Source organism: Amphiura filiformis, chromosome 3, assembly GCF_039555335.1.
Source record: "Amphiura filiformis chromosome 3, Afil_fr2py, whole genome shotgun sequence".
NCBI classification, from domain to species: Eukaryota; Metazoa; Echinodermata; class Ophiuroidea; order Amphilepidida; family Amphiuridae; genus Amphiura; species Amphiura filiformis.
Window position 1 is genome coordinate 7496954 of NC_092630.1, and position 13496 is coordinate 7510449.

The window sequence follows — 13496 nt, forward strand, 5'->3', positions numbered from 1 at the left end:
CTGTGGAACATGTTTTCAAAATCTTCCACATGGGTAGTGTGGATTTTAAATGGAATAGCCCATAGAACTTTTGGTTTGTTCCTTAAGATGGGATGAGGTATCAATAAAAGGAAGATGGATGGATAAAAAATAAAAATAAAGAATTGATACATCTGCAATTACCTTTGTTATTTATTTGTTTCCATGTTTCCATGATCCACTTGACCCCAAATGCTATCACCTCCACCAATCCTCCAAATGGCGGGTCAGTAACCATGACGATGTCATCATCTTCATCATTGTTTAAAAACTTGCGGAAGACATCTTGACTCTCGTCTCCATCCATGAAATAGTGGTTGCACATATTGTAGCGGCAGAATAAGTCTGGTGGATAAAATTGACCCTGTGAATTTGAATAAATTAAAACATATCCAATTTCTATGTGAATCAAGGACAACTTGTTAATCCCAAAAACATCAATTGATATCCATTCAAAACTCTTTATATTTATTAAAATGTATGTGTATGGCAAGAATGAAATCACATTTCTATATGTGACTTGCTACCATGAAATAAGCGCAAAGTTGCAAGTTGGTACTTAGGTGTTCTTTGTTTCACATACAACTGTTTACGCTACACGGCTGTTTGATGTGATCATTTATTAATTTCTTCAACAGAACATTATTATAATATTCAATTCTAGACCTGAATAATACCAACAGCTATCACACTAATAAATTTATATGCGCATATATTTTGCAGCAATTTTTAACATAGAAATTAGTTTCTATATCAAGTTATTCATCTTTTTCTGCTTTTTTATGGTAAATTTAATTCTATGAACTGTACATTTGTGTGCAAATTGAGGGTGCTATTTACATATATTTTATATTTAAATTAACCAATTAATATGGGTTATACATAACATTTCATGATACGTTTTTTGAAAATTCACTTGTCATTTGTTAGTCTGTTTGCCGATGTTCTAATACCATTTTACAAGTGTTTTCTTCCTGTAAAAATGCAAACCAGGTTTTAGATAAATAGCGCCATCATTGTTCAAATTTTCTTAACAATGACTCAGTTTTACATGCCATCAAACAACCGTGGCTATAGTATGTCTGTATATTCTTTGTGAATGGAGGCACAATGGGCCATTCATAAAGGACATACTACTGGCTTATACAGGTGCACGGCAAACAAAAAACATCAACTCAGCAGCCGAGATGTCTCGAAACTACCAACTTGCGACTTTATGCTCATTTGGTGGTAGCAGTTTACATATTTTGATCATTATAGAGATCTCATTTTGCACAAGTTTTGATCTTTCTTCAGAGTGGCAAGCATACATAAATGTTGAAAAAATAAAGCATGTGCATTCAGCTGGATTTGAACCAGTGAATGGACTTCGGATTACTAACACTTTGACATCTACAAAGCCATGAGTACTGAGTGAATCTTATTGATAATCTAATGTCAGATTCAGATTCAGGTTCAACTTTATTTTATTTGGTGCAGATTCAAAAATTCAAGTGCTGTTATAGAAACACACAACACACATGCTTAAAGATGCAGCAGATATGCACATGAGAAATAGTTGCTTCATGCGTTGACATCACTGTCACATCAGGGTGAAGAATGGTATAGTCATATAACACTTACTTTGTATGACCTACTTACATATCTATGATCAAGGTCCAGAAGCAGGCTTTCCAGCCCCTTCAACTTGTCCACTTGAATAGCTTCATGGATCCTGAAAAAAGATACACACCTTCAATTAAATCATGCAGAATACTGATTTGCCCCAAGTATAATATCTACCACACTATTTACATCTTCCAAAGGGGAGTGTGAATTTCAAGTGGAATGAACACATAAGGCAGCTCCATTTGAATTTTATACACCCTCTGAGAAAGATTCAACCTAAATCTTCTTGAAATTCATACTACCCCTATGGAAGAAAAGAGGGGCAAGAGAAGTGATAAGTCTTGACCCCCTCTGGGCCCAGAGAAGTTCTGATAACAAATCCTGAAGGTGAGAAACCTTCCTGCAGGGAACATCAACAAGTGAAGTAAAAGAAAGAGTACAACTCGTTGGCAGAGTGCAACACTATTGTAAGTGCAGTAGAATGTAATAGCTGCCTTTTGTAAAACACCTATTGTTTTAAGCACAATCCCCTCATCAAGCTCATTGTCAAGTGTTGATGTTCTGTATACTTACCTGATGGCCACTAAGCTAACCCCAGGATATCACCTTTACATTTAGTTGGGTGTTTTTTCTAGTGTTATTGGTTAAAAGTAAGTACATTTATTGAAAATTTGCAAATGGCAGCTATTGCATTCTACTGCACTTACGATAGTGTTGCACTCTGCCAAAGCATTGAGAGGAAGATTATTTGTAACAGTCACACAAATATGTTTTATCCAAATCTTTCTGCAGACAAATGTGATCATCAATATTCTTATACAATGCACAATTGAATAATCATCAGCAAACTGAAACATCCAAAAACACTGTGAAACTCTGATCACAAATAAACTTATTCCACATGATATAGGCCAATGCTAACAGCTAACAATAGTTGTACGGATGTAAAACAATTTGTAGCCACATTTTATGTATATGTTTTTAGGATAAAATAGATGTCGACTATCACCAGGTCAAAGTTAAAAGTTGCGGCCATCTCTAATACTTGTTCGTGCAATGTTACATTTTCATAAAGTATGATAACCTGACTAAATTTCAAAAACCTTTTCTTAGTCATTGACCTACCTTGGCGCACCAACGCAAAGTACTTTCTTGAATCCCAATTTTGAGATGGTATCCAATAAGAAATCAACAGCGTTATCGGAAAACAGGTATTGCTGCAAAAAATAACAAATGTACACACTATTTGAAAACAGATTTTATTAACTCTAAAATGAGTGATCCAGAAGCCCCCAAGTCTCTTCCGTTATTTAGATTTCTTTAATTCTCTGCTTGGTAGAACCTTGTACACTGATGCTGAAATCAACAGTAGACGTCTTCGTGATAAGGTGTGGAATATATAGGACAGGTATCAAAGTAGAGACCAAACTGAAGGTTTATCAAGCTTTTGTCATACATACCCTGCTGTATGGATGTGAAACTTTAACTGTATACCAACACCATGGCAAGACACTGAACCGCTTCCATCTAAATCAAATTGTCTTGAAAAACTTCATATGATCGAGTGGCAAGACAAGATTCCAGACACTGAAGTTCTAGCAAGTTCAAACATGAGTATTCACACACTGCTGAAGAAATACCAGCTTACATGGAATGGCTCTGTGGTCAGAATGCAAGATGCACATCTTACCAATACAAGAAGATCTTCTATGGAGAGCTTAAATCTGGAAAAAGGTCAGTGGTGGCCAGAAAAAAAACCTTCAAATACACACATAAAGTATCTCTCAAGAACGAGACTCATGGCAAAGTATCAGCATAGATGGAGAGACAACTGTAATACAGCACTGAGTGTGTCAACCAATCTTTCATGCCATATGCGCACTCATAATCTCATTCTTCTTTTTAACTGTTGTTGACACGGTTATCATCAATTTGATGGACAAACGGTTGTGTTTGGAAGTAAGAGGTGTGCTCAAGAGTGAGTGAGGGGATGTGTGTATGTGAGGATAAGTGTGGAGATAAGATCAGTTAAGGGGTTTGCTTTCATAATTATGTGCAATATAATATTTGTGTTTCTCTTATGCTTATTTGATGCTTATATGATTTGGTGTGTGGCGCATATTATTTGGGGTCACTGTGTTTGGGAGTAAGGGGTGTGCTTAGGAGTTGAGTGGGTGTGAGCTAGAGTGTGGTGTGATGGGGTGAGTGTGGAGATAAGCTTTTATAATTATGTGCAATATAATTTATGTTTTTCTTATGCTTATTTCTTGTAATATTGTATTTTAATAACTTTTATGTGTAATAATAGTAAATAATTTTTTGATGTTTTAATATATTGTAAAAAGAAACGCAATTTGGCTATTTGCCACGATGTTATTTTGAATAAATATGAAATGAAATAAAATGAAATGAAAAAGAGAGAGATTCTCTGCTGCCTGATAAAAGTAAGCAGTTTTTCATTCCTTTTCATTTGAACCCTCTTTTCTGGAGCCCTTTAATTGTAACTTACTGCATTGGTTTTCTTGTTTTCTATTGGTTTTAACAAATGGCTTGGTTTCTGCATCTGAGCTAAAGACAGCCCGTGTGTGACATTGTGATTCCTGTGAAGTTTGATTTCATCTGGCATGAGAAAGAGACTACACTGATGACAATATCGCCTCTCCTGCTCCTTTGCATTCATAGTCTGAGTATACCTGGAAATGATGTCAAATAAATTAATTCAAGTTACAAGGAACGGTTGACATTAGGGATCTGGACTCACCAGGAATCCCTCTTCCCATTTAGCGTGTGCGCCCGAGGAAAGCATAGACGTAAAACATCCATTTTGATGTTGCTAGTCAATAATCCAATAAAGGCTCTGAGACTGAATTAAAGACTAGTTTGCGTCTGGCATCATCTGTCAATCAAAGTCGGAAACAATTTGTTTAAAATTTTTTATAATGATTGAAATTTCTAAACAAAATTCAGTAAAACAGCATGCCCTAAGGTAATTTTGTACCTTCAAACATATAAACCATCTCAGTTTTCAACGAGAATCACAGAATTGATTCTAGTAATAATGATTCTCATAAGATTCGGTTGCGAAAATCAACTTCTCTCACTGTATCATACAGTTAAGTGCAGTGACTATGATGGATTTTGATTCTTGCAAACCAAGAAGAAATCTAGGCCCTGTAATAGCAAACTTCTTTCTTTCCTGAAGGCACCATGTCAACAATGCCTAGAAAGATTGCCTTTTGCCTTGTAAAAGTATTTTTTGTTCATTTTCTGTTATATTCACAGAATTAAAACCAGAGAACCAGGACTCGACCGCCATCTTGATACAGGCATGGAGCAAAAATTGGGGGTATTCGGTTTCCCTCGGAATGCGCTCGAGGCATTCGTTGTCATGCACACGCGACGCACTTGATGCGACCTGCACGCGAGTACCAAGAAGCTTCAGATGAGACGCAGAATTGTTCTCGTTAGTCTCCAAGCACCATCGGCAAGGACCCGAATACCCCAATTTTCTCCCCATAGCTGACCTCGATTATGCGTGGCGGTATAGGGAGTCCCGTTCTCTTTCTCTAATTCTGTGGTTATATTAGGGTGGCCACAATGCTAGCTATTGTGTGTACCCCTGCCTACATACACAAATGTATGGTGGAAATTGTAACAGATTCTGCAGCAGTTGGAAAACTTTTGGGCATTTTGAATTCCATATAATTTGTCTCCTAGTAACTTCTGTGCAAACCCGACTACCTAAATAGATAGAAAATTTTCTGCTCGTAATGAAGGTGAATATAGCATTTTTGTACGGTCACGCATAAAAAAGTTACGCACAAAATAAATTTTTTCATCAAATAAAACTATTTTCCCAAAGATGTACAACTATGCTATATTCAGTTTTACAATCTAGACCCTCAGAGCAAAATCCTGTGCAAAAATCAGACAATTTGGTTGTGTAGTTTAGGAAATACAGGCCTTTGAAGGTCATAATTGGCACATAATAGCGCCCTCAATGGTGAAAATCACACATATTTACCTTAAAAGTCCTGACAAAAGAGTTATTTTTGTGATTTCAGCCATTTTAAAAATGTTGTAAAGAAGCAAATATAGCAATTATGACCCTGGATTTTTAATATTTGCATAAATGAACATTAAATAAACAAAAACATTTATTCCCACAATTATCGCTTCATGAATATGCAAATTTATGACAAAATCAGGATTTTCCTAAAAATGGGGTAAAAATTGCCAATTTTGAGAATCTTTAAAAGGCTGTATCTTCGCAACGGATTGTCCGATTGAGTTGATTCAAAAGGTTTTTAAAATCATTTTGCAGAAGGAACAATCCTGACAGAAAAGGTAATTCCAGGGATGGGTTTGAAATTTTCATGTGACCACCCTAGTTATATTCCTTTTCTCCATTGCAGGCACCAGATGAATCAACCTTCCTTTTATACGCTATTACCCAATGACGGGCTGTGCGACGTTGATCGGCACTGCATCATGTCAAAAGCCAAGAAAGCTCACACATCTGATAAATGTTTGCCCAATCATTACATTCTCCCAGGATTTACTCATGCCCTGAACAAGGTTTTTTTTTTGCTTTTGGAGTGTTAAATGCTAGGATCATTCATGGTTGATAACCAAGAATGATCCTAGCATTTTAAATTAGCTGTAGGTCCAAGGACACTCCAAAACCAAAAAACTAAATAACTTATTTTTTTAAACTTTTTTTTACATACGTTTACATGGTTAACCGACCGGGTTGGGTCCGTTTAAACGGATAGACAAATATAACTGTTAATTTACACCCTAAATCAGCTCACCAGGTTCTCCTGTATAATTGAGACAATAAGCAGTATAGTTCTTGTATAGGGAAATTGTTAATGTTGTGTGACTTCCTCTGTTGGTCAATTGTACAGACTACACTACCTGCACTTTACAAATCTCTCTTATTTTCTCTGAACAAAATTTTGTGTGGCTTTACCTTGAATAGCAGTCTGCATGACTTTTCCATGGTTGCTGTGCGTTATTACGCATCTCCCGTGCTTTCTGGCTAGCTTCCGATACTTTTTCCCCAACATTCTGAAAGAAGTCACAATCTTTCCTATCTCTGCAAGCAGAACAACCATAATATTGCTGAGTTCGGCGTGTTTCTACGGTGTCCCCGATGTAACGCTCAAATAATAGTGCTGGACCTTTAGTTGGCAAGAAGGAGAAAAAAGTACAAGTAGTACCATAACAGTTTTTTAGCACACAGCCTAAACGGGCAACTTCATTATTTTCTCATGAGGTACATTCTAGTGGTACCTCTTTTCTTATCATAAATAACGTACCACTTGTCTTGAGTCACTGAAATTCAAGTGTAGTAACTGGATTCCTTGCCCATATACATGTAATATGTGTGTGTTATTATTTTTTTTTTAAAACGCAAAAATAGTCATCAGGGGGTGTAGTACCACCTTAATTCATAAAAACTTAATTCACAACCTTATACATGTTGCTCTAAAAGATATACATTGTAAATATAAACTACATATGTATATTCTCCAAATTTGACAGAATTCAACAGAATATTTATCATGTGTTACAAAAAATAACAATGCTGAGTGTGATCGGAAATTAGGTAACATTTGGCCAAAAATTAAAATTGTTATAAATGTGTGCATTTTGTGCATAATAATTATCTCAAAACACCATATTTTACTAATCCAAAAGAAAAAGTAACATTTTGCTGTACGTTCTGCGTAAACAGGGTCCGTAAAGTTTGGTCAACAAACTTACACTGTGAGGGACGGACATCACAGTACAAATTTAAAAATAAAGCTTTAAGTTTAAATAACAAGAAGAGTTCCTGTAGCTTATTTTGTTTTGCAAATTAACAACAATACATTTACTATCAATAATACAATTTAGATGAATAAAAAATGTATCCCTGGTAAGGAAGGGGGGTCCTTGAAGTTGGTATTATCAAATTGTGTCTGTCCCTCACAAAATTAATCGTAAAAAGTTTTTTCTTGTAAAAGTTCTTGAATAAATTACAATGACACATACCCCATCTATTGATATTGATGCCCAGGTACCCTGATATAAAGTTACAAAAATTAGAAACATTTCATTTGAGAGTTACGCAACCTTAATTACAAAAAGTGTGAGGGACAGACATGCTTTTTTACCAAATTGAATGAAAACCAGCATGTCCGTCCCTCACACCCAACTTGTCCGTCCCTCACAATCATTTGCTGATGGTATTTACACACACTAAAAATAATCAAAGCAACATTGTATTAGTTAAAATAATACTGTAAGAGGCCAAGGGACAGATTTTGAGGCAATTTGAAAAAATTCCACTAATTTCAAAATGGAGTCACATTTTGTCCGTCCCTCACACAGAAAATGTCCGTCCCTAACGCAAAGTTTATGGGGTCATCGCCAGAAATATTTTCCTATCATATTGGACTAACACGTCAGGTATATGGTATTTCACAATATAACAGTAATAGAAAGAAAAGTGGAAGTGTTTGTTTGTCGGATCTTTGACGAAACGACCAGTTCTAATGACGTCACTATGTAAACAACGTAGCAGTATTAATAATTAATTAGGTAATATCAAATATATGGAAACCTCCAAAAGTATATGCTAATTTGAAGTTCAACGAATCAGAATACAATCCGCTACCTCCAAAACTATGCAAATGAGTTGTGGGGGGTTACGTGAACATGTAGAGTATTTCTTCTCTTGTTTATAGTGGACCTCTGTGGGTTTGCCTCTCATACCTACATGTACAAGTCACTCCGTGACTAAGGGGCTGTACAATAATTATGAGGGGGGTAAAATTTCCAAACGGCTCGCCAAAAATCGCTTACCCCCCCCCTCGGCCTGCCAAAAATCGCTTCCCCCCCCCCTCTCGGCCCGCCAAAAATTCTTTGCCCCCCTTGCGCATGCCAAATTTTGGGGATCCCAATTTACAAACCTTAAATGGTCTGTATACCTGTTGCGAGCGCAGCGAGCAGGATAATTTGCATATTTAAGCGTTTCCATACTGTTTTCCTAAGCCTTTTTAGAGCGTTTTATTTAAAAGGTGCCCCATGAATGTGTGACAAAAATCGCTTGACCCCCTCTTGGCTCGCCAAAAATTGCTTGCCCCCCTTTTGGCCACCAAAATTTCTTGCCCCCCCCCCCAATTTTACCCTCCCCCAGGGCTCATAATTATTGCACAGCCCTAATCATGCTAATACACGAGCGTACACCGCTACTCTACGCTACGGCTACGCGTCCATATCAAGGGTAGCGCTAAGTTGCTTTTTGGGGTCCCGGACCCACCAAAATAGAGTTGGGACCCCCTGTTTTTAAATTTTCTGCAAGTTCAGGGGTCCCTGCAGAACACCCAGTTTTTCAATCTAGCGCTATTGCCGACATACTATTTATGCTGCATTTGTGCAGTTGGGACTCACCAAACTCGACTCCGGACCCCCTACTTTTTTATTTTTTGCAAGTTCGGGGTCCCTCATGGACACTCGAGTGTTTAGTTCTAGCGCTACCCCTGGTCCATATTATTATTAGCGAGGTTATCTGCGTACAACAGCTTACTATGCACAGCCTCGCAAAGAATATGTTCCACGATGTACACAAACATGACAAATTAAATAATTTTTCTATTGTACTAAATCATGAAATGAGTGTAAGCATGTACATGTACAGTCATCAGACAGCTAAGAGCATGAAGAGTAAGCATGGTTTTAAAGGTTAAGTATTATAGGTATGCTAGGTGTCAAGGTGAATTCAAATTTGCCATCAAACTGCATCATTATATATATAAAATTAAAGCCCTTGAGTAAACAAAGCCAAAACTGAAAACCATTTTTTCATAGCACTTTCCGTAGCAAAGTTACATCTTGTCAAAGATTGACTTTCATCAAAAAGTTTCAGCTAGCAAAATTCCCCAAAGCGGCATTTCGGGGGTGTTTCTAGATCTTAAGTCTCATTATGATAGCAGCTTTTTTTAATGGAACTGCTATCCAAATCCTCTAAAATTCCATGTGCGGGTGACTTATCACCATAAAAAATCACATATTTGGGTCAAGTGAAGTATAGAAAACATATTTATGTAGGTTTCTTTCTTCGGGCACTTGTTTTAAATTTCTATGTAAAAATGCATTGACATTGTCGGCGAATTTGGCTGACTAGCAAATGTGTTAACTAAGGTTTGCCGGCTAAGTATTAGACTAGTATTAGTAATATATCCAGGCTGGACACATCACACTACCGTGTGATGTGTCCAGTTCGTCATCAACTTGCATATAACATGGAGAGCTTAGCATAACGGCCTGCCTATTTACGCTTCCTGAAAACACTCTTGCACATAACATACAAAACCACAAATTCACTAACTTCAACTTGCACTACCGACACCATGAAAAATATTTTAATTATTACCGATCCTTCAGAATACTTGCAAATATTGGCAGTTTCATAAAATCCTGCTGCTGAAAATCGTAAATTCCACAATCTTCTGTCAGATCCAGGTCAGTAATCACAGGTGGGAGAATCTACCAGCGTGACAAGACCAGAGATAATAAAAAGGATGAGAGGCCACGCCGTACAAATAGCTAGCCTGATTGGCAAGCGTCGCCGCTGGCCAGATCTTCTCACGGTCGTGTATGATGAGTAGAGACCATAGAGCCCTATATAGGGCTCTGTGGAAGAAACGTTCCTAATTTTGAAGCCATGGATAATATATTCATTTATACGAGAACCATATTTTTGTACCAATCACAGAACAGAATTTCACTTACTCACAGCTGTCAATCATTCTAGTGAAACGTAAGCTCCGCCTAGTATCAAGGTCTTCTTCTGCGCATTGGTTGTGCGCATTAACTAGCCTCCAGCACAAATCCTGTGCACACGATCAGGTTGGATGGGCGGTTTACGCCTGGTTTACACAACAGGAACTGCGATGCATCCTAAACTGGAGCGTTTCCGTGTATTCGCTTTGCATGGTGGGCAATTTGCGTAGCTCCACGCTCACAACAGTTTAAAATCAACACAGGTAAATCCATATAAAAATTAACATGGACACAAAATTGACATAGCTTATGTAATTCAAATAATAAAATAATAAAATGTAATATTATCATGATAGATGCACGCTTTATTAAAACTTGAAAAGATTATTAAGTCCAATAATTTGTTTGTGTTAGTTTGCACGAGTCACAAAATGGCGACCCATCACACATTTTCTGCATGTGCCGACATTAGTAACTCATAGTGACTGTCCTCAAACTAGCGCCAGTGTGTCTCAGGCCTGATAACGACCCCAGGTAATTTTATGCAGAAAGTTTTCTTGCGAACAGCTGCAGGTGACAATTAAACAATGAACACGGCTTGTTTATGTACATGCGTGGGGAGGCTTGTACGTCAGCTGACGTGTTTTGGACATGTTCCGCGTAAAAAGTGTCGTTTTTCTTCATGAAAAATACCAGCGATGACCAGTTTTTGTGGGCTATTTGATTTACAGGTATGTCGGTTCGTCATAGGGTAGAAATGATAGCTGTACAATTTGTATAACATACAGTTTAACATAGGCCTAAACATTTATGGGCACAAATCGACCTTCCGTATTATGCACAAGTATGTGGAAGTGGCAGGCATATATTAGTAAGTAAGCTTATCATAATACACATAAATCTCTTACCATGAGGGCAATGAGGGGCATTTGTCAATTTGTCTTCATCAAGGCAAACATCAACACCAAGCATATTCAACCCTCCACGGTGCCCTCCTGATGACATCACTTTTTTATTGTGTTTTTATCAACTATTCTGAGATGGAAACAATCATGCATGCATCAAAATTTCAATTTGTTAATGGCATACGAGCTGTACATAATATGAATTTCAAGGGCGCACATCACTTTAAAAAAAAAAGTCCATTCAGTGATTTGCTCATCCCTGAATCGAAAAAATCATGCCCCAAAAATCTTAGGAGGCAAAGATTTATCGGCAAGCAAAGGAGAGGGGGCAAGGGGGGGGGGGCAGACCATTTTGAGAATTCACCACGGTGGTGGGGGGTACACATTATTATTGCACAGCCCCTAAACAGAACTTGGTACATGGGTTAGTAAAATAAAAAGTGTTTTCTGAATTTAAAGATCTGATTCCTTTCCAGCATCCCCGGGGGGGGGCACTCAACTTTGGAAGTGACGGTATGTGCCTGTCAATAGGCCCCCTCTTTTGAAGTCGACTATACCCGATGACCCCCCTTTTTTTTTTGTTTCGGCTACCCAATGACCCCCTTTTTTTTGGTTGAGGCTACCCAATGACCCCTTTTTTCTAGAATAGCATCATCAAAATGGAACAAAAAATGCCGAAACTGTCAAATTTTGCTCCATTTTTTTTAAATTATGCCGAAATTTTCAAAATTTTGCTCCATTTTTTCAAAATTTTCTACCCGATGACCCTTTTTTTAAAATCTTATACTCGATGACCCCTCTTTTTTCACAATATTGTACCCAATGACCCCTTTTTTATTTTGTTTGTACCCAATGACCCCCTTTTTTAAAATAACGCTTTGTACCCGATAGGCCCCTACTTCGCGACTCCGGTAGGCACATACCCGTCACTTCCAAAGTTGAGTGCCCCCCCCGGGCCAGCATCCCCTACTCTTCGCGGAAGTTCGCTCATATTAAAGATAAAGGAAGTTTGGTCTTTTTTTAATTGATTAAAAGTGAACTTTAACTTTTATTCACCAGATCCCTGGTTCATGCCCTGATCTGCCAGAGTCAGAACCATACAATCAAGGAATTTAATTTAATATTTATACAGTGCAGCTATTAGCCATGACTTTGGGGGGGGTGAACAGCGTTCGAAATAGGGCCGGTCAGCCGGCCATTGGCCTGTAACTTTTTGGCCTGGCCAGTAACTTTTCTGACTGACATCTAGTTGCCGACCCAGCTGGTAACTTTTTAAGGTCAAGCCCGGCTGGCCTGTAACTTTTTGAGGCATATTTCGAACACTGGGCCGGGGTGAAGAGGGTGGGGGTGCAAAATTACAGTCAAAAATGGGCTAACGGGTACCAAAAAAAAACTAAAATTCTTAATATCAGGGCACCAGCATCCCATAGACTAGGGGATAGTCCTAAGACACATGACTTCTGGGCCCGCGCTAGTGGGCCGACTTGGACTGCCCCCTTATAACTTTGGAATGATGAAAATTAATGTTAAACTAGCCCATTTTGGACAGACCCCCAGGGACAGACCCCATTTCCCGCTACAATCAGAATAGATTGCCAAAATTTCAATTTCCCCTCCAACCATAAAAGTTCTCCGGGCCAAGTGCACATGCACAACCGGGGCACAACCAGTCTTGGATGGCCCGCCCTTATATAGGCAGTGGCGTTGCCAGGGGAAGGCAAGGGGGGCATCTGCCCCCTGTGAAAAAGTCTTTCCCCCTCTTGCCACCCTGTGGGATGATGACCGCCCGACATTTAAGACTTTTTTGTGTTTCTGACCAAATTTACATTATGTTTTGCCATTTTAACCTAAAAAGTGCCAATTTTTGAGCGCTTCGCACAAATGTATTCACTTTCTATACCATATTTCACCAGTTTAGCTTCAATATGGCAAAATTTTTCGAGCGCTTCACGCGCATTTGTAACATTAACTGATTTTGTCGCCAAAAGGTGCCCCCTTAAAATTTGTCTTTCCCCCATTTGCCCCCACCTGAAAAAGTGCTGGCTACGCCACTGATGTATACCTAGGTGAGTTCAAAACTTCACATGCTGGAAGAAGTAAAAATTACTGTGAAAGTCATCATGACTGTTTGGCTCTGAAATAACAACTATAGAAACAACTTCAAACAAGTCTCCAGCCTGAAGAGCTCTG

At 38.2% G+C, this 13496-nt stretch overlaps 1 protein-coding gene across 1 annotated transcript in view; it reads right to left on the reverse strand.

Annotated features, from left to right (window-relative positions):
* Window positions 1–11478, reverse strand: part of LOC140147942 (rRNA N(6)-adenosine-methyltransferase ZCCHC4-like) — a 38216-nt gene extending 26738 nt beyond the window's left edge. The window contains exons 1-6 of the mRNA XM_072169735.1: window positions 11310–11478; window positions 6602–6812; window positions 4136–4319; window positions 2752–2843; window positions 1660–1732; window positions 163–382 (exon numbers count right to left, since the gene is read on the reverse strand). Of these exons, the coding sequence (XP_072025836.1) occupies window positions 163–382; window positions 1660–1732; window positions 2752–2843; window positions 4136–4319; window positions 6602–6812; window positions 11310–11406 (877 nt within the window). The 5' untranslated portion in view covers window positions 11407–11478. The remainder of the gene's footprint in view (window positions 1–162; window positions 383–1659; window positions 1733–2751; window positions 2844–4135; window positions 4320–6601; window positions 6813–11309) is intronic.
* Between the last annotated feature and the right edge of the window lie 2018 nt (window positions 11479–13496).